We start from the raw sequence: 27,149 nt of genomic DNA on the forward strand, positions 1-27,149 counted from the left end.
ATATGTGGGCCGACTTGCGTATGCGTTCACTTCTGCGCACCAGCTCTGAGGGATGGGGTGCTTTTAAATTTTTTTTTTTTCTTACTTATTTTACTTTTTATTTTTACACTGTCCCTTTAAAAAAAATTTTTTTGATCGCTTTTATTTCTATTACATGGAATGTAAACATCCCCTGTAATATAAGCAGGACAGGTCCTCTTTAATGTGAGATCTAGAGTCAAAAAGACCTCAGATCTCACATCTACACTTAAAAGCAATGCGAAAAAAAAAGGCTTTTTTTTTTTTTAAATTCGGTCCTTTTAGGTCGTTGGGTTGAAGTGACGTATGACGTCGCTCCGGTCCTCCAAGGCCATAGAGTTGAGGGGGGCCATCTTGCCCTCACTCGACTTCCTGCCCATCGGCAGAGGGGATTGTATCATTTTCCCCGCTACCACCGGCTCCAGTAAGCGGGGAAAACGACAAGGAAGTGGCGGGAGGGAATGGCACCTCTCCCGCCGCCCATAAAAGTGATCCCGTGGCGAATCCCCTGCTGAAACCACTTTTATGTCAAAGCGGACCGCCCCCCCCCCCGTTTAAAAAAAAATACCAGGGTTATGTCTGCTGCCATAACTCCAGTATTTAACATCAAAGTACAGACGTAAATACACGGTGGGCGGTCCGGAAGTGGTTATTATTATTAATAACCTCTTGCCGACCACCCGCCGCAGTTATACTATGGCAAGGTGGCCCGGCTGCGCGAATCGCTGTACTCATACGTTGCTCATGGGGGGGGGGGGGTGCAATTCACGACTGGGGAAGCTGATCTGCGGGGCCGGTGGCTGCGATTGCTGAGGGGCACCCACGATCGCTCCCCGGGGAGACAGAGTGGCAGTCTGCTGTTATAAGCATGGCAGACTGTTGTTCTGTCAGTAATGAACGCAGGGCTCCTGTGTGCCTCCTATTTAGGAACAGAGGTTTCTGTGTTCAATCCATAGGCCCCCCCCCCCACAGTTAGAAAACACTCCGTAGGCATACATTTATCCCTTTGATCGCTCCTGGTGTTAACCCCTTTCCTGCCAGTGTCATTAGTACAGTAACAGTGCATATTTTTAGCACTGATTACTGTAGTAATGTCACTGGTCCCCCCAAAAGTGTTAAAAATGTCAGTTAGGTGTCCAATCTATCAGCCGCAATATCTCAGTCCCAGTAAAAAAATCGCAGATCGCCGCCATTACTAGTAAAAAAAAACCAAATAATTTAATAAAAATGACATAAATCTTTCCCCTAGTTTGTAGACACGATAACTTTTGCGCAAACCAATCAATATACACTTATTAGGATTTTTTTTTTACCAAAAATATGTAGCAGAATACATATTGGCCTAACATGATGAAAAAATGTGGGTACAGCGTCGCTGCGCAGTTGTCAGTTAAAATAATGCAGTGGCGAATCGCAAAAAATGGCCTGATCATTAAGGGGGTAAAACCTTCCGGTTCTTAAGTGGTTAATCCCGTCACATTGTCCATTTCGTAGCTTGAAGCAGATTAAATGTAGACCATGCCTGTAAAAAAAAAAAAAAAAGCTCCACCCAAAAGGGGAAGTTCCACTTTAACCACTTGCCGACCGCCGCAAGTACATATACTGCGGCGGTCAGCCGCCTGCAGACAAAGTGACGTATGGGTATGTCACTTGCCTGCGAGCCGATAGGGGGGTGACGCGCTCCCGCTCGTTCACGGGCATCCCCGCGCGAGTGACCGGCAGCTCCGATGTCCGCCGGTCACTCGCGATCTCCCGCTGGAGAGGGAGAAAGGCAGACAGCTAATGTAAACAAAGCCGCCTGTCATTCTCCCTGGTGTAACAGCAGAGATCATACGATCCCGCTATGTAGGATCATATGTCTCTGTGGTTACATCAAAAGCCAGGCCCCTTTACAATTAGAATCACGCCCCTAGGGACACACTTTGCCCTTTGCTCTCTAATAAAGTTAACCCCTTCCCTGCCAGTGTCATTTTTACAGTAGCAGTGCATATGTATAGCACTGATTACTGTAGTAATGTCACTGGTCCCCCCAAAAGTGTCAAAAATGTCAGTCAGGGGTTCGATCTGTCCGCCGCAATGTCGCAGTCCCGCAAAAAAAAAAAAAAAAAAAAATCGCAGATCACCATCATTACTAGTTAAAAAAAAAAACAATAAAAATTACATAAATCCTTCCCGTAGTTAGTAAACACAATAACTTTTGCAGAAACCAATCAAAATATGCTTATTGCGATTTTTTTCACCAAAAATATGTAGCAGAAAAAGAATTGGCCCAAAATGTTAAAAAATTTAGATTTTTACTTTTTTTTGGGGGGGAATTTCATAAAAAAAAATGTGAAAAATATTGTTATTTTTTCAAAATTGTCGCTTTTTTTTTGTTTATAGCGCAAAAAGTAAAAATCGCACAGGTGATCAAATACCATCAAAAGAAAGCTCTGTTTGTGGGAAAAAAAGAACGTCAATTTCATTTGGGTACAGCATCGCACAACCGCGCAATTGTCCGTTAAAGTCACGCAGTACCGAATCGCAAAATAGGCCCTGGTCTTTGAGCAGCCAAATCCTCCGGGGCTTAAGTGGTTAAGGACTTCTTCTCCGCTCCTCCGACACAATTGTCACTTTTGAGCAGCGGGGGGGGGGGGGGGGTGGTGGGCTCTGATTTTCACAGGTACCTGCTCCCCACTTCCTTTCCGAGCACCACAGACTTTCTCCTCCCTCCCCCCTGCAGTCTTCCGGTACACTGACAGGTCCCAGAAGACTGCATCCACCATTCACAATGCGCAACGCATGCACAGTGGGCAACTGGCTTCGCAGCCGGATGCACATAGTGAAGATGCCGGCGCTGGGGACAAAAGACAGCAGGTGAGACCGCCTGGGGTGAGCACATTATGGGACAGGTGAGTGGCTGTTTTTTTAAAAGTGTTTGGGGTCGTTATCATGTTGGAATACTGCCCTGTGGCCCAGACTCTGAAGGGAGGGGATCATGCTCTGCTTCAGTATGTCACAGTACATGTTGGCATTCATGGTTCCCTCAATGAACTGTAGCTCCCCAGTGCTGGCAGCACTCATGCAGCCCCAGACCATGACACTCCCACCACCATGCTTGACTGTAGGCAGGGCTTTTTTTCAGCGGGAACGCAGTTCCGGCACCTCCAGCACTGACTGTTTGTAGTCGCAAGGGGTGCTGAGGTATGCTGCAGGGTCTATTTTAATGGGGGATCCATTCTAGCTGGAGGAGATCTTTTTTTGCAGGGTGGTCTATGGTTGCTGAGGAGGTCTATTATTGCTGGTGGGGGACCTGCTGTTGCTGGGGGTAGGTCTTTTATTGGGGATCAGTTGTTGCTGGGAAAGACCTACTTTTGAGAGAGGAGTCTATTGTTTCTGGCTAATAGAGAGTCTATTGATGCTAGTATTGCTGCGGGTTGTCCGTTGTTGTTAGGGGGCCTATTGTTACTGGCTGCAGGGGATTCATTTTCCTGCTTTTCTTGTATCATTACCAAATTCTATACAAATTACTTAGCAAAACTAAATGATACATAGTTCTGTATTCTCTAAAAGAGCAGTACTGGGAGGTGGGTAGGGGGATTGGACCCAAGGAATGGTGCTCGGAGATGGGTGGGGGGGCAGAGAAAAGGGGTTACTTGCAAAGGGGGAGTTCCTGCACCTATTCTCTGAGAAAAAAAAGCCCTGACTGTAGGCAGGACACGCTTGTTTTTGTACTCCTCACCTGGTTGCCACCAAACACGCTTGACACCATCTGAGCCAAATAAGTTTATCTTGGTCTCATCAGACCACAGGACATGGTTCCAGTAATCCATGTCCTTAGTCTGCTTGTCTTCAGCAAACTGTTTGCAGGCTTTCTTGTACATCATCTTTAGAAGAGGCTTCCTTCTGTGACGACAGCCATGCAGACCAATTTGATGCAGCGTGTGGCGTATGGTCCGAGCACTGACAGGCTGACCCCTTCAACCTCTGCAGCAATGCTGGCAGCACTCATACGTCTATTTCCCAAAGACAATCTCTGAATAGGACGCTGAGCACGTGCAGTCAACTTCTTTTGTTGACCATGGCGAGGCCCAGGGCTTTTTTTCAGCGGGAGGGTCTACTGATGCTAGCTACTGGTAGATCTATTATTGCTGGAGGGGATCTATTTTTGCATGGCAATCTATTGTTGCTGGTGGAGGATCTTTTGATACTGAGGGTTAATTGTTGCTAGAAGGGATCTACTGTTTAGGGAGGAGTCCACTGTTCCTGGCTGCTAGAGAATGTATTGATGCTGGCTGCTGGGAGATCTTTTGCTGCTGCTGGGGGGGGGGGGGGTCTATTGCTGCTGGCTGCGGGGGATCTATTTTATTGCTTTTCTTGTTATCATAACCTAATTCTATACATTCCAATACAAAATTATACTTGGCTCTATATTCTCTAAAAGGGGCTGTACAGGAAGCTGGGTAGGGGGTGGAACCAAGGGTTAGTGCTCGGAGGTTGGAAGGGGTAGAACCAAGGGTTAGTGCTCGGAGGTTGGAAGGGGTGGAACCAAGGGTTAGTGCTCGGAGGTTGGAAGGGGTGGAACCAAGGGTTAGTGCTCGAAGGTTGGAAGGGGTGGAACCAAGGGTCAGTGCTCGGAGGTTGGAAGGGGTGGAACCAAGGGTTAGTGCTCGAAGGTTGGAAGGGGTGGAACCAAGGGTTAGTGCTCGGAGGTTGAAAGGGGTGGAACCAAGGGTTAGTGCTCGGAGGTTGGAAGTAGTGGAACCAAGGGTCAGTGCTCGGAGGTTGGAAGGGGTGGAACCAAGGGTTAGTGCTCGGAGGTTGAAAGGGGTGGAACCAAGGGTTAGTGCTCGGAGGTTGGAAGTAGTGGAACCAAGGGTCAGTGCTCGGAGGTTGGAAGGGGTGGAACCAATGGTCAGTGCTCGGAGGTTGGAAGGGATGGAACCAAGGGTTAGTGCTTGGAGGTTGGAAGGGGTGGAACCAAGGGTTAGTGCTTGGAGGTTGGAAGGGGTGGAACCAAGGGTTAGTGCTCGGAGGTGGGTAGGGGGCGGAGACACAAAGTAACTTAGAAGGGGGAGATCCTGCACCTATTCTCTGAGAAAAAAAGCCCTGGCGAGGCCTGTTCTGAGTGGAACATGTCCTGTTAAACCGCTGTATGGTCTTGACCACCGTGCTGCAGCTCAGTTTCAGGGTCTTGGCAATCTTCTTATAGCCTAGGCCATCTTTATGTAGAACAACAATTCTTTTTTTCAGATCCTCAGAGAGTTCTTTGCCATGAGGTGCCATGTTGAACTTCCAGTGACCATTATGAGACAGTGAGAGCGATAACACCAAATCTAACACACCTGCTCCCCATTCACACCTGAGACCTTGTAACACTAACGAGTCACATGACACCGGGGAGGGAAAATGGCTAATTGGGCCCAATTTGGACATTTTCACTTAGGGGTGTACTCACTTTTGTTGCCAACGGTTTAGACATTAATGGCTGTGTGTTGAGTTATTTTGAGGGGACAGCAAATTTACACTGTTATACAAGCTGTACACTCACTACTTTACATTGTAGCAAAGTGTCATTTCTTCAGTGTTGTCACATGAAAAGATAGAATAAAATATTTACAAAAATGTGAGGGGTGTACTTACTTTTGTGAGATACTGTAATTTCTCTCGGTGAAACCCATGTACTATACATGTGAGCTTTCTCGCCCATGAACACTCTTATGTGACTTGCGTTCCCATCTTGCTCCTTCAGATGACTCCTAGATTCAAAGTCAAGGAAAAGACAGATCACGTCACCAGTCTGAAAATAACTGTTTTTCGTCGGGGACGTCAATGACAGAGCAGCGTTTTAAAAATTGCTATTGATGTCAGGGGAATGGGGTAAGAATGGAAGTAACCGAATTACCGGGATAAAGTGTGAAAAGACTTCTGATTGCATTTAGCAGCCTCTGAAGTACAAAGTGGACACACATACAGGATTATTTAACCAGTTCTAGACCGGAAGATTTTACCCCCTTAATGACCAGGCCATATTTTGCGATTCGGAAATGCGTTACTTTAACGGACAATTGCGCGGTCTTGCGGCGCTATACCCAAATAAAATGTCCTTTTTTTCCCCACAAATATAGCTTTCTTTTGGTGGTATTTGATCATCTCTGCAATTTTTTTTATTTTTTGCATCATAAACAAAGAGCGACAATTCTGAAAAAAAATATATATTTTTTTCATTCTGCCATATACATTACAAAAAAAAAAAATTAGAAAATATAAATCTTTTAACATTTTAGGCCAATTTGTTTTCGGCTACATATTTTTGGTAAAAGAAATCGCAATAAGCGTATTTTGATTGGTTTGCGCAAATGTTATCGCGTCTACTAACTACAGGAAAGATTTATGTCATTTTTTTTTTTTTTTTAGTAATGGCGGCGATCTGCGATTTATAGCGGGACTGCGACATTGCGGCGGACAGATCGGACCCCTGACTGACATTTTTGACACTTTTAGGGGGACCAGTGACATTACTACAGTAATCAGTGCTAAAAATATGCACTGCTACTGTGATAATGACACTGGCAGGGAAGGGGTTAACACAGTGGGTGATCAATGGGTTAAATGTGAGCCTAGGGGAGTGATTCTAACTGTGGGGGGCGTGGCTTATGGAATGACCATAGAGACATGTGATCCTATATAGAAGGATCACAGGCGCTCTGTGATCATTCCAGGGAGAAGAACGGTCAGCTGTGTTTACAACAGCTGACCGTTCTTCTGTCTCAGCAGGGAGCAATAGCGGGTGTCAGGCGGCAATCAGGGCCGCCCGCCCCGTGCATCGGAGTCCCTGCTGCCGAGTGGGGGCGGGAGCGTGGCGTGCGTTTGCCCCCTGGCTGCTGGCACGTGACTGATGTAGCCCTACGTCTGTTCACGCAGGAGGGCCAGCCTGCCACAGTATATATGCGGTGGGCAGTCCGGAACCGGTTAAAGGGGAAGGTTGGCCAGAGTAAAAAATCACCAATACGTTTACATAAAATCAGATTCGATTTTTTTTTTTTTCCACTGTGAGCAGCAGTGTGGCCGATTGTTTCAAATCAGATTTGTATAATTTCTAGCCCAGTGTTTCTCAATCTTTTTTAGTCGAGGCACCCTTTAAAAATATGGAGAGTCTCAAGGCACCCCATTATAAAGTGTAAAAACGAATCTAATAGTTTGACACAATGCAGCAACATCCACACGTAGGACACCCAATGTTAGAGGGGATTTATTCTTCCAAAGCAAATACAGTTTTGCAAACTGGCACGGACTAGTATTCCAATGTTTCTCTTCTCCCTCAGATTTTCTCCAACAGTCAGCTAATGTGACCCCAGTGCTGATGGGGAGGGGCAGGGGAGGGTCAAATAAGGATGCTGTGCAGGCAATCAATAGCCTTCTTATCAACACTGATGACATCACTGTGGTTAGGATGCCAGTGGCTGGAAGGTTAAAATGGTGCACAATAAAAACCCATGGCTTTGTGTAACTGAAAGGCAGGCTTCATCCACCTGCTGGCTTATATACATTTTTGGGCATTTTTTAGGCATTTTGCCAAGGCACCCCTGAAGAAACCTCAAGGCACCCCAGGTTGAAAAAGGCTGCTCTAGTCCTCCACCATGCTTTTTGGTTCTATTGTACACAGGAGGCCACACATACAAAAGTGTTCAATAAAAGAACCAAAATCACCTACAGCAGTGGTGTCACTGTAGAAGTCTGACACGCTCCCCTGCTAAGCCCTGATTCACACTGGTGCGGCTTTGAAATCGCGCTATTTCAGCACAATTTTAAAGCCGCAGAACTCGGCAATTTGCACCTCCAACTTCTTTTAATAGAAATCATAATAAAGTAGTGCAGGAACCTTATAGAAAGTTGCTGCGACATGAGTCGCGGCAATTTGAATGATTCCATTGCCGACAATGGAGTGCGACTTGTCATGCGTTTTGGAACTGTCAAATCGCACCGGTGTGAATGAGGTCTTAGTCGGACCTATAGTTCTACAGTCACCAAAGTTGGGGATTAGAGACTCCTTTCCCTGACCTAGCATCAACTGGATAGAGCACCTAGAAGTGGGACTGTCCCGGCAAATCTGGGACAGTCGGTATCAGCCATAGTGTAAACCCAGACTCTATCAGGTTTTATTGCCAGCTGCTTCCTTATCAGAGGAATCACCAGAATTGGCAGGTCCGCCACAGGCGCCCTGTGCTTTTCACAGATAAGACCAGGTTCACCCTGAGCACATGGGACAGACTTTGATTTTTGGGGGTGTCTTTGAATTCAGCCCTCTGCAGGGTTCATTTTCATCAAACGATGTGGCATCCTTTCCTTCCTAACACATTACCCATTCCATATCAGTATGGATCCTAACCCATTACCCAGTCCATACCAGTATAGATCCTAACCCATTACCCAGTCCATATCAGTATAGATCCTAACCCATTACCCAGTCCATACCAGTATAGATCCTAACCCATTACCCAGTCCATATCAGCATAGATCCTAACCCATTACCCAGTCCATACCAGTATAGATCCTAACACATTACCCAGTCCATATCAGTATGGATCCTAACCCATTACCCAGTCCATATCAGTATGGATCCTAACCCATTACCCAGTCCATACCAGTATAGATCCTAACCCATTACCCAGTCCATACCAGTATAGATCCTAACCCATTACCCAGTCCATATCAGCATAGATCCTAACCCATTACCCAGTCCATACCAGTATAGATCCTAACACATTACCCAGTCCATATCAGTATGGATCCTAACCCATTACCCAGTCCATATCAGCATGGATCCTAACCCATTACCCAGTCCATATCAGTATAGATCCTAACCCATTACCCAGTCCATATCAGTATAGATCCTAACCCATTACCCAGTCCATATCAGTATGGATCCTAACCCATTACCCAGTCCATACCAGTATAGATCCTAACCCATTACCCAGTCCATACCAGTATAGATCCTAACCCATTACCCAGTCCATATCAGCATAGATCCTAACCCATTACCCAGTCCATACCAGTATAGATCCTAACACATTACCCAGTCCATATCAGCATAGATCCTAACCCATTACCCAGTCCATATCAGTATAGATCCTAACCCATTACCCAGTCCAAACCAGTATAGATCCTAACCATTTACCCAGTCCATACCAGTATAGATCCTAACCCATTACCCAGTCCATATCAGTATAGATCCTAACCCATTACCCAGTCCATATCAGCATAGATCCTAACCCATTAACCAGTCCATACCAGTATAGATCCTAACACATTACCCAGTCCATATCAGTATGGATCCTAACCCATTACCCAGTCCATATCAGTATAGATCCTAACCCATTACCCAGTCCATATCAGTATGGATCCTAACCCATTACCCAGTCCATACCAGTATAGATCCTAACCCATTACCCAGTCCATACCAGTATAGATCCTAACCCATTACCCAGTCCATATCAGCATAGATCCTAACCCATTACCCAGTCCATACCAGTATAGATCCTAACACATTACCCAGTCCATATCAGCATAGATCCTAACCCATTACCCAGTCCATATCAGTATAGATCCTAACCCATTACCCAGTCCAAACCAGTATAGATCCTAACCATTTACCCAGTCCATACCAGTATAGATCCTAACCCATTACCCAGTCCATATCAGTATAGATCCTAACCCATTACGAAGTCCATATCAGTATAGATCCTAACCCATTACCCAGTCCATACCAGTATAGATCCTAACCCATTACCCAGTCCATATCAGCATAGATCCTAACCCATTACCCAGTCCATACCAGTATAGATCCTAACACATTACCCAGTCCATATCAGCATAGATCCTAACCCATTACCCAGTCCATATCAGTATAGATCCTAACCCATTACCCAGTCCATACCAGTATGGATCCTAACCCATTACCCAGTCCATATCAGTATAGATCCTAACACATTACCCAGTCCATATCAGTATAGATCCTAGCCCATTACCCAGTCCATATCAATATAGATCCTAACACATTACCCAGTCCATATCAGCATAGATCCTAACCCATTACCCAGTCCATATCAGTATAGATCCTAACCCATTACCCAGTCCAAACCAGTATAGATCCTAACCATTTACCCAGTCCATACCAGTATAGATCCTAACCCATTACCCAGTCCATATCAGTATAGATCCTAACCCATTACGAAGTCCATATCAGCATAGATCCTAACCCATTACCCAGTCCATACCAGTATAGATCCTAACACATTACCCAGTCCATACCAGTATAGATCCTAACACATTACCCAGTCCATATCAGTATAGATCCTAACCCATTACCCAGTCCATATTAGCATAGATCCTAACACATTACCCAGTCCATATCAGCATAGATCCTAACCCATTACCCAGTCTATATTAGCATAGATCCTAACCCATTACCCAGTCCATATCAGTATAGATCCTAACCCATTACCCAGTCCATACCAGTATAGATCCTAACCCATTACCCAGTCCATATTAGCATAGATCCTAACACATTACCCAGTCCATATCAGCATAGATCCTAACACATTACCCAGTCCATATCAGCATGGATCCTAACACATTACCCAGTCCATATCAGCATGGATCCTAACACATTACCCAGTCCATATCAGTATAGATCCTAACCCATTACCCAGTCCATATCAGTATAGATCCTAACCCATTACCCAGTCCAAACCAGTATAGATCCTAACCATTTACCCAGTCCATACCAGCATAGATCCTAACCCATACCCAGTCCATATCCATATAGATCCTAACCCATTACCCAGTCCATACCAGTATAGATATCCAGCATGAGAGATTTTTCCCCTTTGAGATCTGATGTGTTTTCAAAGTGTTCCTTTCATTTTTTTGTGTAGTGTATTTCAAGCGTTTCTTTCTTTTAATGTTGATGATTATGGCTTACAGCGAGTGAAAACCCAAAATTCAGTATCTCAGAAAAATAGAATATTATATAAAAGTAATAAAAAAGGATTTCTAATATAGAAATGTTGGCTTACTGAAAAGTAAGTCCATGTACAGTATAGTATGCACTCAATAGTTGATCGGGGCTCCATTTGCATGAATTACTGCATCAATGTGGCGTGGCATGGAGGTGATCAGCCTGCAGCACTACTAAGGTGTTATGGAAGCCCAGGTTGCATGATAGCGGCCTTCAGCTCATCTGCATTGTTGGGTCTGGTGTCTCTCATCTTCCTCTTGACAATACTCCACAGATTCTCTATGGGGTTTAGGTCAGGTGAGTTTGCTGGTCAATCAAGCACAGTGATACCATGATCATTTGACCAGGTATTGGTAGTTTCGGCAGTGTGGGCGGTGCCAAGTCCTGCTGGAAAATGAAATCAGCATCTCTATAAAGCTGGTCAGCAGAGGGAAGCATGAAGTGCTCTAGAATTTCCTGGTAGAGGGCTGAGCTGACTTTGGACTTGATAAAACACAGTGACGGGACAGGATCATCCAGTGCCCAGGGCAAAGATGCCAAACTGTGCCCCCCCTCTTTATTATATGTGAGCCTATGAAGAGGAGGGGGAGGGAGAGCACAGCCTGCAACTCCTCCCAGCTCTCTCCTCCTCTCCTTGCCACTTCCAGCGATGGGCTGACAGAAGTAGGATGCCACTGTTTCTACTCCTGTTAGCCATATAGTAGAAGAAACTTTGAGCGCCCCATCCCTACAAAAAAAAATGCTGCGCCCAGAGCAGCCATCCCTTCTGCCCACCCCTTGTCCTGGCCCTGATCAACACCAGGAGAAGACATGGCTCCCCAAATCATCACTGACTGTGGAAACTTCACACTGGACCTCATGTAACTTGGATTCTTTCCCTTTCCACCCTTCCTCCAGACTCTGGGACCTTGATTTCCAAATGAAATGCAAATATTTCCACAGTCAGTGATGATTTGGTGACCCACCCTTGATCAAATCCGATCCAAATCAAGTCTGCATGAATTGGATAGCGATAAGATCATGGAAGCAGAACACTAAGTGCATCATTTTAACCACTTGCCGACTGCCTAACGCTGATCTACGTCGGCAGTCAGCCCCTCACAGGCAAAGTGACGTAGGGTTACGTCACTAGCTTGTGAGGGTCTAGGGAGCGAGCGTGCGCCCCCGGAGGCGCGCTCCCGCGTGGTCACGGACCCCCCCGCGCGTGTGACCGGCGGACCCGATGTCCGCCGGTCACTCTGCGATCAGCGGGGGAGAGGGAGAAAGTCAGGCACCAACTGACACCAACGATGGGGTACAATTCCTTCCATTGATGCCAACGATAGCCCATTATTCCTCCCACTGACACCAATGATAGGCAATTATTCCTCCCACTGACATCAATGATAGGCCATTATTCCTCCCACTGACACCAAAGATGGGGTGCTATTCCTCCCACTGACACCAACGATGTGGTATGATTCCTTCCACTGATGCCAACGATAGGCCATTATTCCTCCCACTGACACCAATGATAGGCCATTATTCCTCCCACTGACATCAATGATAGGCCATTATTCCTCCCACTGACACCAAAGATGGGGTGCTATTCCTCCCACTGACACCAACGATGTGGTATGATTCCTTCCACTGATGCCAACGATAGGCCATTATTCCTCCCACTGACACCAAAGATGGGGTACTATTCCTCCCACTGACAACAATTATAGGCCATTATTCCTCCCACTGACACCGATAGGCCATTTTTCCTCCCACTGACACCAATGATAGGCCATTATTCCTCCCACTGACACCAATGATAGGCCATTATTCCTCCCACTGACACCCAACAATAGGCCATCATTTCTCCCACTGACACCAAAAATGGGGTACTATTCCTTCCACTGACCCCAACGATAGGCCAATATTCCTCCCACTGACACCAATGACAGGGCACTATCCCTCCCACTGGCACCATAGATGGGGCACTATTCCTGCCACTGACACCAACCATAGGCCATTATTTCTCCCACTGACACCAATGATAGGCCATTATTCCTCCCACTGACACCAACGATAGGCCATTATTCCTCCCACTGACACCATAGATGGGACAGTATTCCTCTCACTGACACCAACAATAGGCCATTATTCCTCCAACTGACACCAAAAATGGGGTACTATTCCTTCCACTGACACCAACGATAGGCCATTGTTTCTCCCTCTGACACCAATGATGGGGCACTATTCCTCCCACTGACACCAATGATGGGGCACTATTCCTCCCACTGACACCAATGATAGGCCATTATTACATAAAGAAATATCGCAGAGCTGTAAGTGCAATCTAATAAAAATCAGGAAAATAAATCTCTAATATATACAATAAAGTGCATGAAGTAGTGATAAGTGCCCTTAATCACAAGAATAAGTGTCCTTTATATATCAAATCCAAGTGCAGATAAATGACAGTCTCCGGTGTCACCCGTGGTGTCATGCCTCCACCATATAGCTAAAATATAAACTCACTGGAAGCAGCTGCTGTCTAAATTATAGGACAGCAACAACGCCTCCAGCTACTAGTGTTCCTCCTCTCTGGTTATCAGTGTTAATCAATAGGATGTAGTAGATCTCCCAATCTCTATGATGAGGCCATCAGGAAACTCTCATCTGACCAGGCAGGAAAATCGCCATCACAAGAGAAAGTAGTGTAGTATTTATTATACCATAAAATATATAAAAAAATATGGTGGAGGCATGACACCACGGGTGACACCGGAGACTGTCATTTATCTGCACTTGGATTTGATATATAAAGGACACTTTTTCTTGTGATTAAGGACACTTATCACTACTTCATGCACTTTGTTGTATTGTATAAATTAGAGATTTATTTTCTTTATTTTTATAGGATTGCACTTACAGCGCTGCAATATTTCTTTATGTTGTTTCTATGAGTGTTGGTATATCTGCACTGATTGCACACAGCTGTTAATTGACCAATTGAGCGCTGACATCACATTATTTTTAATAGGCCATTTTTCCTCCCACTGACACCAATGATGGGGCATTATTCCTCCCACTGACACCAATGATGGGGCATTATTCCTCCCACTGACACCAATGATGGGGCACTATTCCTCCCACTGACACCAATGATGGGGCACTATTCCTCCCACTGACACCAATGATGGGGCACTATTCCTCCCATTGACACTAATGATGGGGCACTATTCCTCCCACTGACACCAATGATGGGGCACTATTCCTCCCATTGACACTAATGATGGGGCACTATTCCTCCCACTGATACCAATGATGGGGCACTATTCTTCCCACTGACACCAGTGATGGGGCACTATTCCTCCTAATGACACCAGTGATGGGGCACGATTCCTCCCAATGACACTAATGATGGGGCACTATTCCTCTCACTGACACCAGTGATGGGGCACTATTCTTCCCACTGACACCAATGATGGGGCACTATTCCTCCCACTGACACCAATGATGGGGCACTATTCCTCCCACTGACACCAATGATGGGGCACTATTCCTCCCATTGACACTAATGATGGGGCACTATTCCTCCCACTGATACCAATGATGGGGCACTATTCTTCCCACTGACACCAGTGATGGGGCACTATTCCTCCTAATGACACCAGTGATGGGGCACGATTCCTCCCAATGACACTAATGATGGGGCACTATTCCTCTCACTGACACCAGTGATGGGGCACTATTCTTCCCACTGACACCAATGATGGGGCACTATTCCTCCCACTGACACCAATGATGGGGCACTATTCTTCCCACTGACACCAATGATGGGGCACTATTCTTCCCACTGACACCAATGATGGGGCACTATTCTTCCCACTGACACCAATGATGGGGCACTATTCTTCCCACTGACACCAATGATGGGGCACTATTCTTCCCACTGACACCAATGATAGGGCACTATTCTTCCCACTGACACCAATGATGGGGCACTATTCTTCCCACTGACACCAATGATGGGGCACTATTCTTCCCACTGACACCAATGATGGGGCACTATTCTTCCCACTGACACCAATGATGGGGCACTATTCTTCCCACTGACACCAATGATGGGGCAGTATTCCTCCTATTGACACCAATGATGGGGCACTATTCCTCCCACTGACACCAATGATGGGGCACTATTCTTTCCACTGACACCAATGATGGGGCAGTATTCCTCCTATTGACACCAATGATGGGGCACTATTCTTCCCACTGACACCAATGATGGGGCACTATTCTTCCCACTGACACCAATGATGGGGCACTATTCCTGCCACTGACACCCACGATAGGCCATCATTCCTATCACTAATGCCCATTATGGGGCACAATTCCCCCTCCTAATGACCACATGTGCTATGTAATTTTTTTATTTTCACTGGCCCCCCTAAAGTCTGATCTGGTCATTTGTTTCAAAAGTTTGGAGACCCGTGATGTACAAACTATGTGATGTACAGCCTACTTCCCATGTATGTGACTCCTATGATGTTTTTTGGTTTTTCTCTTTTGTAATGTAAAAGTTCATTATAAAAAAAAACAAAAAAAACAATTAAAAACAATTTAGATAGGGAAGTGATAAAATTGAAGGGTGTATGACTGCCATTAGTCAGAAGTAGTTTGTTCCGAGTCCGGCTAACATGCCCAGATTTGGTAACTTTACCTTTTTCATAGATAATTTCATATAGATACAATGACATGTTTATTAAGACTTTCCGAGCCCTCTGAATAATTGAGTGGGGAAGGATTAGAACTTCTAATCGAGTGTGTATTGCTGGCCATGCCTTCCTCTTCCCACTGACAATCAGCCCCCCCATTCCTTGTCGTGGTGTCAAAGGGACAGGAAGTGAGGGAAAATCTCCCCAGTGGGGTCACAGACCTTAAAATCCTAACTGCATCCAAAGCTATAAAGACAAATAGAAAAAAAGGGGGGGGGGGGAATTGTGGGACTTTAAATGAGGCGCCTTCATCCCTAATATTTGTATACAAAAAAGAGGAGGTTGGGACTTTAAATGAGAGACATGAAGGGGTCGACAGGGAAATTGTCAACAGCATTTATTGATACATGTAAGTTATACATACATAGCAGATGAAAAATAATAACATCAAAATAATGTAATAAAGGTAAACACTCCCCAAATACAATAACATGATAGCCAATGGGGCTGATTTCCAATAATATAAGGGTAATAAAAGGATTCAAGATATAAAAGAAATTGAGATTCCAGGGAATAAAGTAATTCAGTATTTTACAAACATCATAGCCTCAACGCGTTTCGTGGCCCCACTTCATCAGGAGTAGATGTATGTTTGTTAATACCGTAGTCTATAAAAATAGGAAATATAGACAAAAATAAGTATAATGCAAAAGATGAAAACTATAAAAAATATGAAAAATTCCCCCCCCCCCTTTTTTCCACATGAATAGGGAAGGAGAGACATTGTTTTGAGGCGACAGGGGGGTATTTCTTATTATTTATATCTGATCGCATGTGGTGGCTTTAATAGTCTATAAAAATAGGAAATATGGGCACAAATAAGGATAATGCAAACGATGAAAAATATGAAAAATGGGGGGGAGGGAACAATGCCCCATAACTCCTAAAAAATTACATCGCAGCATGCAAGATGGCATAAAGACTGGAAATGGCCCCAATTGTCTCCCACGGGAGCTGAGGGCACACAGGCAGGTAAACCAGGTGGAACATGTCACACACATGGTATGTGTGGGCTAGGTAGTTGAAGTGACAAGATCCAGGAGTACAGGACCGTATACATATATCTGTAAGAGGAGTATAATGAGAATATGTGTAAAAATTAAAATGAAGTATATGTTGAAGTACATAAATATATACGGGTAAGAAAGTATCATAGTTATACAGATAAAGTGTGCAGAAATTAGAAGATAAGAATGAAGTGGATGGAAAACGCCTGGTGGCATGGAGGCCAATAGTGAAGAAATGCCCAGAGGAAGAGGGGAATGGGACGTAAAGTGTAATGAGTGAGGGTGAAAATAGATGAGGAAAATCAGGCAGAAAACGACATGCATAAATAAGGTGAGTAGACAATAAAAAGTATAAAGTGAAGGGGAATGAGCCAAGTATTACCAAAAGAAAAAACCCAGACAGATGACATGGTGCTCAATGTCCACCGAGGGGAAATCCTGCTCTGTGAGTCCAACGCCACGACAGTGTATAAAATAGAAGTTCCACGGGAACGGTAAACGCCGGGGTATGACCGTTCTGTGGGCTGTCTAATATACACTGAGATGGAGAATCAAATGTCGACGCAATGGCACCAAAATTACATCATGCGCCGACAGAGGTGTGGCGCCAAGGCGCGGCGGTGCCGCCTACCCAATTCCCCCCCCCCCCCCCCACGCCTGGAGGCGGAGGGAGAAAGGGAGAGCACGCGGCGCGCCTCGCAGCTCCCGGGATACGCATGGGGGCCACCCAGGGACAAGCCAAGGTGCCCCAGAAAAATGGGAAGTGCTGCAAGGATAATGGTGTAACATCAGCATAAATGATGCTACTATTTTGTAAAAAACTGGCAGTGACAATAGTTAGAGTAACACACCCAACTAATGGTGGGAAGGAATATCTGACCTAACATAATGGGCTATGGGGTGCAAGCCACCACATGCGATCATATATAAATAATAAGAAATACCTCCCTGTCGCCTCAAAACATGTCTCTCTATCCCTATCCATGTGGAAAAAAGGGGGGGACGTTTCTCATATTTTTTATACTTTTCATCTTTTGCATTATCCTTATTTGTCCCCCTGAAGACGTCATATCTTTGACGAAACCGGTAGGGGATCGGGCACCTCACTTACTTCGCGCATCCCTATTGTCTTACCGACCTTGGATGGAAGTATTAGCTACCCACGGCCCTACCCTTTGAAAGGAAGACCTCCGCAGGACATTATCTATGCTTTCAATGATTAGTGACATGTCAGTGGAATACTTTGTTTTACTACTATTAAAATGTCCGTACATATTTCACGATGTGGAGCTTCCTTTTGTTTTCTTTATGACATATCCCATGATCTGTCTGGTGTGGTGAGACCACTACTGTGAGTGTGTACCTCTGGAAAATCCCTGGAAATATTGAAGCTTCTGGAGCCAATTTCTTTGAGTATTGTGCTTTGAGGATATCTATTTTGGAGCTGGTGTTGGTCTCTGTTATGGGGATCAACACATTCCGGTAAGGGGCCACACTGTATGGTGTTTGGTGGAGGTCTCTTTAACCAGCACATGGTGGATGGAATTTCCTATGAGGGTCTGTCTATGAAGATTTTATATGGACTTTTAAACATTTTGTTTTTATGTCAATATTCATTCTGTGTAAGATCCCAGGATTTTTTTTAGCTTTTTTGTTGGGTTTTCTGAGCGCTGCACTCCTTGTTTCTAGTTCATTTGTGTTGCGGTTCTACAACTTCATGTGCTTGGCTGCTAGTGTATAACTAACTTATTTCACCTTTAAGCACAGCAATATTTACAATCATTTTCATCCTTATTTGTGTCTATATTTCTTATTTTTATAGACTAATAACAAACATACGTCTATTCCTGATGAAGTGGCGATTTTGGGTCCACGAAACGCGTTGAGGGTATGATGTTTGTAAAATACTGAATTACTCTATTACCTGGAATCTCAATTTCTTTTAGGCTGCATTCACATGTCAGCGTTTGGACCGTGGGCAGAACCTCCGCGGTTCCGCCCGCGATCCGGAGATTATTGCAAATCGCGGGACGCCTGTGCGTTGCCCGTTGATTTGCAATAGCCCCCCAAACGCTGAGCAATGTTGCCGTGATTTCCGCCCGCCGAATCGCGGTAACATCGCGCAAAAAAAATTGCGGGACGCAATACGCTCCAAAGAAGCTCTTGTACTTTTCTGGGCGTAATGCGTCCCGCGATTTTTTTTTTTGCGCGATATTACCGCGATTTGGCAGGCGGAAATCGCGGCAACATCGCTCAGCGTTTGGGGGGCTATTGCAAATCAACGGGCAACGCACAGGCGTCCCGCGATTTGCAATAATCTCCGGATCGCGGGCGGAACCGCGGCGGTTCTGCCCGCGATCCAAACGCTGACATGCAGCCTTATATCTTGAATCCTTTTATTACCCTTCTATTATTGGAAATCAGCCCTATTGGAGATCATGTTATTGTATTTGGGGAGTGTTTACCTTAGCCCCGGTTCACACTAGGGCGACCTGTGAGGCGACCTGGTCGCCTCACAGGTCGCCGCAGGTCGCCTCCCATAGGGAAGCTATGGACCCGTTCTAATAGGAGCGACACAAGTCGCTCCGACCTAGAAAAAGCGTCCGGAGCTTCTTTGGGGCGACCAGGAGGCGACCGCCATAGACTTCAATGTTATGAAGTCTGTGGCGGCCGCTCCGAGGTCGCGGCGCGCTGCTCGCACTGCGATCTTGGAGGTCGCCCCTGAAGGTAGCGTCGCGCCAGTGTGAACCGGCGCTTATTACATTATTTTGATGTTGTTATTTTTCTTCTGCTATGTATGTTTAACTTATATGTATCAATAAATGCTGTTGACAATTTCCCTGCCGACCCCTTCATGTCTCTCATTTAAAGTCCCAACCTCTTTTTTTGTATAAAGCTATAAAGACAAGCGCTGGGCTTGGCAGAATGTGATGAAACTTGTTTTTACACCTCCTAGGAGTGTTGTAAAACACCTTTTCCCATTCCCTGGACTGCTTTATTCCCTTTTAACCTTTTAACTCTTCTGCATATAAAGGTTTAGATGGCAATAACTGAGGAGGGTGACTGTGATATCTTATGTCCTATAGAGACACCTATAAAACTATTCAGGCAGCAAATTAAAATACCTGCGATGAGCAAATATGCCATAAAATTTCCAATTAAAAAAAAAAAAAAAAAGCTAATCAGCAGAAAATATCTCATTACAAAAATACTGACAGAGTCATAATAAATGTAGAAGATCTTGATTAGACTGGCTTTGCCCTATGAAGAGCAACTCATGGTGGATCACTTTTCAGAGGGCGTTAGGCAGGCGATGAGTAGGTGATATGTCACCTTCTCACTTCCTGTTTTAACCCATAACAACTACAACACCATGGCCCTATTCAGTTGAATGCGAGTGGCACTGCCCACTGAATGCAGCAGGGGGGGGGGGGTGTTCTATCGGGTTGAGGTCAGGACTCTGTGCAGTTCAGTCAAGTTCCTCCACCCCAAACTCGCTCATCCATGTCTTTATGGACCATGCTTTGTGCACTGGTGCGCAGTCATGTTGGAACAGGAAGGGGCCATCCCCAAACTGTTCCCACAAAGTTGGGAGCATGAAATTGTCCAAAATTTCTTGGTATGCTGACACCATAAGAGTTTCCTTCACTGGAACTAAGGAGGGGGTTGTAAAGGCAGAAATTTTGTTAACTTACTGCATTCTATGGATTAAGATAAAAAGCCTTCTGTGTGCAGCAGCCCCCCTCAGCCCCCCTAATACTTACCTGTGCCCCCTTTCTATCCAGCGATGTCCCTCGGCCGCCCTGGACTCTTTCTCCTGATGGGCTGAGACACAGCAGCGACGCCATTAGCTCCTGTGGCTGTCAGTCAAAGTCAGTTAGCCAAATGGAGCTGCAGCTCGGCTCGGGTGCCCCCACTAGTAATGGCGGTGATCTGCGATTTTTAGCGGGACTGCGACATTGCGGCGGACAGATCGGATCCCTAACTGACATTTTTGACACTTTTGGGGGGACCAGTGACATTACTTCAGTAATCAGTGCTAAAAATATGCACTGTTACTGTAATAATGACACTGGCAGGGAAGGGGTTAACAGTATAGGTGATCAAGGGGTTAAATGTGAGCCTAGGGGAGTGATTCTAACTGTGGGGGGCGTGGCTCCTGAGATGACAACAGAGACATTTGATCCTATATAGAAGGATCACATGAGCTCTGTGATCATTTCAGGGAGAAGGACGGTCGGCTGTGTTTACAACAGCCGACCGTCCTCTCTCAGCGGGGAACGATCGCAGGTGTCAGGTGGCAATCAGAGCCTCCTGACACACGCATCGGCTTCCCCGCTGAGGGTTGGAGGCGGGTGCGCGACTCCGGCGGCGCGCGCTCGCCCCCTAGCTCCTCCTAGGCGAGCGACATAGATCTACGTCATTTTGCCTGTAGGAGTCAGCCCATCCGCAGTAAATATACCGTAAGAGGTCCGGAACTGGTTAATCAGTCACTCCCCCAGTGCCAGTTAGTGTCAGATTTCCACCGCACTGATCGCCGCCATTAGTAGTATAAAAAAATGTAAAAATTAAAATTCCAGTATACAGTACCATAGTTTCTAGACGCTATAACCGCGCAAACCAACCAATATACACTTATTGGAATTTTTTTATCAAAAAAATGTGGCAGAATAAATTTTGGCCTAAATTTTATGAAGAAATTGGATTTTTTTTTTTTACATTTTTTATTGGATATGGTTTATAGCAAAAAGTAAAAAATATATTTTTTTGGGGGTTTTTTTTCAAAATGTTTGATCTTTTTTCGATTTATATAGCAAAAAAAAATAAAAAACCCCAGTAGTGATCAAATACCACCAAAAAGAAAAAAATTCAACAAAATTGTGTTAGGGTACAGCGTTGCATGACCGCGCAATCGCCTGTTAAAAAAGCGCAGTACATGTAGCGGAATACAATTTGACCTAAATTAATGAAGAAATTAGATTTTTTTTTTTTTTTTTACATTTTATAATTGGATATGTTTTTATAGCAGAAAGTAAAAAATATTGTTTTTTTTTTTCTAAATTTTTGATCTTTTTTCGATTATGTCGCAAAAAAATAATGAAAAAAAAAAAACCCCAGTGGTGATCAAATACCACCAAAAAGAAAACTCTGTGTGAATAAAAAAAAAAAATGATACAAATTAGTGTTAGGGTACAGCATTGCATGACCGCGCAATCGCCGGTTAAAATAGCGCAGTGCTAGATAGCAAAAAATGGCCTGGTCATGAAGGGGGTCAAACGGTAAAAAGGGGGTAAATGAAGTTCAGGAGGGCAGTTTTTTCAGTATTTCAGACATGACCTCAAACTAACTGGAGGAAAGTTCAAAACTAATCATAGAAAGTATTATTTCAGTGAAAGGGTAGTTGATGTCTGGAATAAACTACCAGTAGAGGTAGTGGGACCGTCAACAGTAAATGGTTTCAAACATGCTTGGGACAAATATATAAATCTATACTCGGACAGAAAAGGTAACGGGGGGGGGGGGGGGGGAATTAAATTAAAAAGAAAAAATTAAATAAAAAAAAAGAAATTCAATTTAAAAAAAAATTAAACACTTGTCGACTGCCGCACGACTATATACGGCGGCAGTCAGCCCCTTACAGGCAAAGTGACGTAGGGGAACGTCACTAGCCTGTGAGGCTCTAGGGAGCGAGCGCGCGCGCGCCGCCGGAGACACGCTCCCGCTCGCTCACGGACCCCCCCCCGCGCGTGTGAGCGGCGGACCCGATGTCCGCTGCTCACTCGCAATTGTTGGTTACATCGGGAGAAAGGCAGGCAAACACAGCCGCCTGTCATTCTCCCTTGTGTAACAGCACAGATCATACAGTCCGTTGATCTCTGCTGTTACATGAAAAGCCACATCCCTGCACAGTAAGAATCACGCCCCTAGGGACACACATAGTCACTGCATCTCTAATAAAGTTAACCCCTTCCCTGCCAGTGTCATTTTTACAGTAACAGTGCATATGTATAGCACCGATTACTGTAGTAATGTCACTGGTACCCCCAAAAGTGTCAAAAATGTCAGTCAAGGGTCCGATCGGCCCGCCGCAATGTCGAAATCCCGCAAAAAAAATCGCAGATTGCCGCCATTACTCGTTAAAAAAAAAATAAATAAAAATGACAATCTTTCCCTTAGTTAGTAAACGCAATAACTTTTGCGCAAACCAATCAAAATACGCTTATTGCAATTTTTTTACCAAACATATGTAGCATAAAACAAATTGGCCTAAAATGTTAAAAAAAATTTGATTTTTACAATTTTTTGGGGGGAATTTCATATAAAAAAATGTGAAAAATATTATTTTTGCAAAATTGTCGCTCTTTTTTTTGTTTATAGCGCATGATCAAAAAATCGCACAGGTGATCAAATACCACCAAAAGAAAGCTCTGTTTGTGGGGAAAAAAAGGACGTCAAATTAGTTTAGGTACAACGTCGCACGACCGCGCAATTGTCCGTTAAAGTCACGCAGTGCCGAATCGCAAAATAGGGCCTGGTCAGGAAGGGGGTAAAATCTTCCGGGGCTTAAGTGGTTAAATTAAAAAAAAAAAAAAAAGGTGCAGACTCTATGGACTACTGTCTTTTTCTGCTGCCACTTTTCTATGTTTCTATATAAAACCTTCCGGAGCTGAGGTGGTTAATTAACGATCAGATTGTATGGTGAGCATTAGTAGGATGGCAGCACAAGCCATCGGATCAGCATGACAGCCAGGCCACCAGCATTTTCAGAACCAGAGGCTTGTATCAGTTTTTTTTTTTCTTTTATCTTTCTTTAAACAATAACGCACTATGTTTGTTTAGCGCCCTCGCCGGGGAGAATGCAGTCGTATAGGTGAGCACAGCTAATGAATTACCAAAGGTCATCGCAGTTCTTCCTATTAACCTTCACACAGTGAGAATTAACATTACAAGCAGTTCACACTTATTGTCCTATCGATTCAATCAATTTTCTGCTTGTTTTCAGAGAGACCGCTAAAGCCTAGGAGGCCGTCTGCATAGCACAATACAGGTCACCAGAGTCTTCTTCACCGCTGAAGATCAAGGATCACTGGAAGGGAAAAGAGGAAGATGACAGCAGGATCAAGCAGAATCTTCCCGGCTGCCTCTATCAGGACGCACTTTGCCTCCTTCTTCTGCTAACCCGTCTTTACCGGCTGCAGGAGATGAGATTGGCCTATGGTCGTCACAAAACAAAGTCCCCGCTGGTCTATTAATTATCGAACTGCAGTGACAAGAACAGGTGGCAAGAATGGCTCCGCTGTCTCCTAAAGAGGATAAATAGTCGGTGACGTGAGTTTCCGCTGCACCTAATGGCACACTGGAGTGACATCACAGCCTCAGCCGTCAAAGTAATGATTACAAAGCCAGCATGATATTTTTCTGGGTGACACTTATACACTGTAGACAAATCCTCATCTGCCGCAAGGTGGGATAACCAAGCTAAGCCTTGCTGCCGATGAGATATTTTGGGTTTGAAAACAAAAGAACTTTGAACTTTTAGTTATTTTCTATCTTTAGAGGTTATCTATTTTTGCTGAAAATTCTTTTTAATCTGAATCTTTGGTGTTGCAAAGATTTAAAAAATTGCTGCTTTTTTTTTTTTTTTTTTACTTGGTCTTACTGATTAATTTTCTGAAGCTCCTTTTTTCTTGAAAATTTAAAAGGAGACAAAAACACGGGATTTTTTTTTTTTTTTGACGTTCGGAAAACAACCATGGCGGAAAAGTGTGACTTCATTGCTAACATGTACGGCTATGATTTGGGGGGCCACTTTGTGGATTTTAAGCCCTTAGGTTTTGGAGCCAACGGGTTGGTTCTGTCGGCTACGGACAGCAAAAATGCTCGGAAGGTGGCGGTGAAGAAGATAACCATTGGCGACTGTCGAAGTATGAAGCACGCCTTGCGGGAGATAAAGATCATCCGGCGTCTTAATCATGACAATATCGTGAAGGTCCATGCTGTGCTAGGGCCAAGAGGGGCTGATCTGCAGGGGGATATATTTAGGTACAATGTGGTGTACATCATCCAAGAACACATGGAAACGGATCTTGCTCATCTTTTAGAACAAGGTCCTCTCAGTGAGGAACATGCCAAGCTGTTTATGTACCAGCTGCTTCGAGGTCTGAAGTACATCCACTCGGCCAATGTCCTACACAGGGACCTGAAACCAGCTAACATTTTCATCAGTACCGAGGACCTTGTACTGAAAATTGGAGACTTTGGTCTGGCGAGGATTGTGGATCAACACTACTCACACAAGGTAAGTTCAGATGCATTCATATCATGTATACTTGTCTATTGACATGACAACTTTGCTACAGTAAATCAGATTTTTCTTGGTATGGCTCTAGGAGTCTTTGCTGGGCACCCTTGTAGTCCTTTCTGTTTTAAAAGTGAATTGGAAGCTACAACAGAATGGTGGTGGTTTAAAATGATTGTTATAACATAGTTGTGCATATATGCTATACTATTGGTCTCTAACTGTGGCCCATGGGCTGGAAGCGGCCATTTACTCTTTTATCTAGCCCTTGGGGCACTATATAGTTCACTGACACCAACAAAGGGGCACAATTCCTCCCAATAACACCAATGATGGGGCACAGTTACTCCCAATGACATCAACAATAGGGCGCAATGACACAGATGATGGGGCACAATTCCTCTCAATGACACCAATGATGGGGCACAATTCCTCCCAATATACCAATGATGGGGCACAATTCCTCCCAATGACATTAGTGATGGGGCACAATTCCTCTCAATGACACCAATGATGGGGCACAATTCCTCCCAGTGACATTAGTGATGGGGCACAATTCCTCTCAATGACACCAATGATGGGGCACTATTCCTCCCAATGACACTAGTGATGGGGCACAATTCTTCCCAATGACATCAATGATGAGGCACAATTCCTCCCAGTGACACTAGTAATGGGGCACAATTCCTCCAAATGACACCAATGATGAGGCACAATTCCTCCCAATGACACTAGTGATGGGGCACAATTCTTCTCAATGACACGAAGGATGGGACACAATTCTTCTCAATGACACGAAGGATGGGACACAATTCTTCCCAATGACACGAAGGATGGGGCACAATTCTTCCCAATGACACGAAGGATGGGACACAATTCTTCCCAATGACACGAAGGATGGGGCACAATTCCTCCCAATGACACCAATAATGGGGCCCAATTCCTCCCAATGACACCAGTGATGGGGCACAATTCCTCCCAATGACACCAATAATGGGGCACAATTCCTCCCAATGACACCAATAATGGGGCACAATTCCTCCCAAGACACCAATAATGGGGCACTATTCCTCCCAATGACACCAGTGATGGGGCACTATTCCTATCAATGACCCCAATGATGGGGCACAATTCCTTTTACTGACACCAAAGATGGGGCATTGTTTACTCTAACTGATGTTGGGACATTTTTTACTCCAGATGGCCACAGTGAGGCCCCCTAAGGTCTGAAGAACAGTAAACTGGCCCTTTGTTTAGAAACGTTGAAGACCCCTGCGCTATACAGACAAAGGTTTGTAGACAACTGACCGTCACACCTAACTATATGTTCACGTGTACCCATCTGCAAGTTATTTAGTGCAGAAGTTTCCGGTGAAAGGTAATGGTAATGCTACAAAATGTAAATACATTTTAGACCAGGGTTTCATGGGAACCCTAGGGTTCCTCCAGAGGTTTTTAGGGGTTCCCCGAGCAATGAGCAATTCCTGCCTCTCAGATAAGCTCAATCTTTAAGGGGCTAATTTCTTAGACCAAAGTGTAAGGAACTTTCTTCCTACTGACCATCACACTAATGTATCATGAGTTGCAGATGTAGTCATTTTGGGCAGGGGTTCCCTGAGACCGGAAAGTTATTTCAAGGGTTCCTCTTTGTTAAAATGTTGAGAGAGGCTGTTTTAGTCAATCATGCACTTTCGTACTTGTGGTAACAGTTTGGGAAAGTATCTTTTCTATTCCATTATGCCAAAAACTCAGCTCCATTAAGACGTAGTTTGATGGGTTTGGTGTTGAGGAGTTGGAATCCTGACCTCAGCCCTACTGAATATCTTTGGAATGAACTGAAGTCCCTATCACAAGCTCAAGTATTCTCATTCGATGTCAGTATTTGACCCTTTGACTAAATGGGCACAGATTCCTGTAGACATGCTCCAAAATCTTGTGGGAAACCTTCGCAGAAAAGTGAAGGCTGTTATAGTGGAGCTCAGAGGCGTAACTAGAACCTTCTTGGCCCCGATGCAAGAAACCATGGACCCCTGGCCAGGGCCCTTCCCTTCAAGCCTGGGGCTCTTCCCAGTGATGCT

At 44.8% G+C, this 27,149-nt stretch overlaps 1 protein-coding gene across 1 annotated transcript in view; it reads left to right on the forward strand.

Annotated features, from left to right (window-relative positions):
- The first annotated feature begins 24,503 nt into the window (after positions 1 to 24,503).
- MAPK4 (mitogen-activated protein kinase 4) overlaps positions 24,504 to 27,149 on the forward strand; it is a 91,360-nt gene continuing 88,714 nt past the window's right edge. Inside the window, exon 1 of the mRNA XM_082255104.1 lies at positions 24,504 to 25,071. Coding sequence (XP_082111230.1) covers positions 24,526 to 25,071 — 546 coding nt within the window. The 5' untranslated portion in view covers positions 24,504 to 24,525. The remainder of the gene's footprint in view (positions 25,072 to 27,149) is intronic.

The sequence above is a fragment of the Pelophylax lessonae genome (assembly GCF_965119305.1).
Source record: "Pelophylax lessonae genome assembly, chromosome: 1".
NCBI classification, from domain to species: Eukaryota; Metazoa; Chordata; class Amphibia; order Anura; family Ranidae; genus Pelophylax; species Pelophylax lessonae.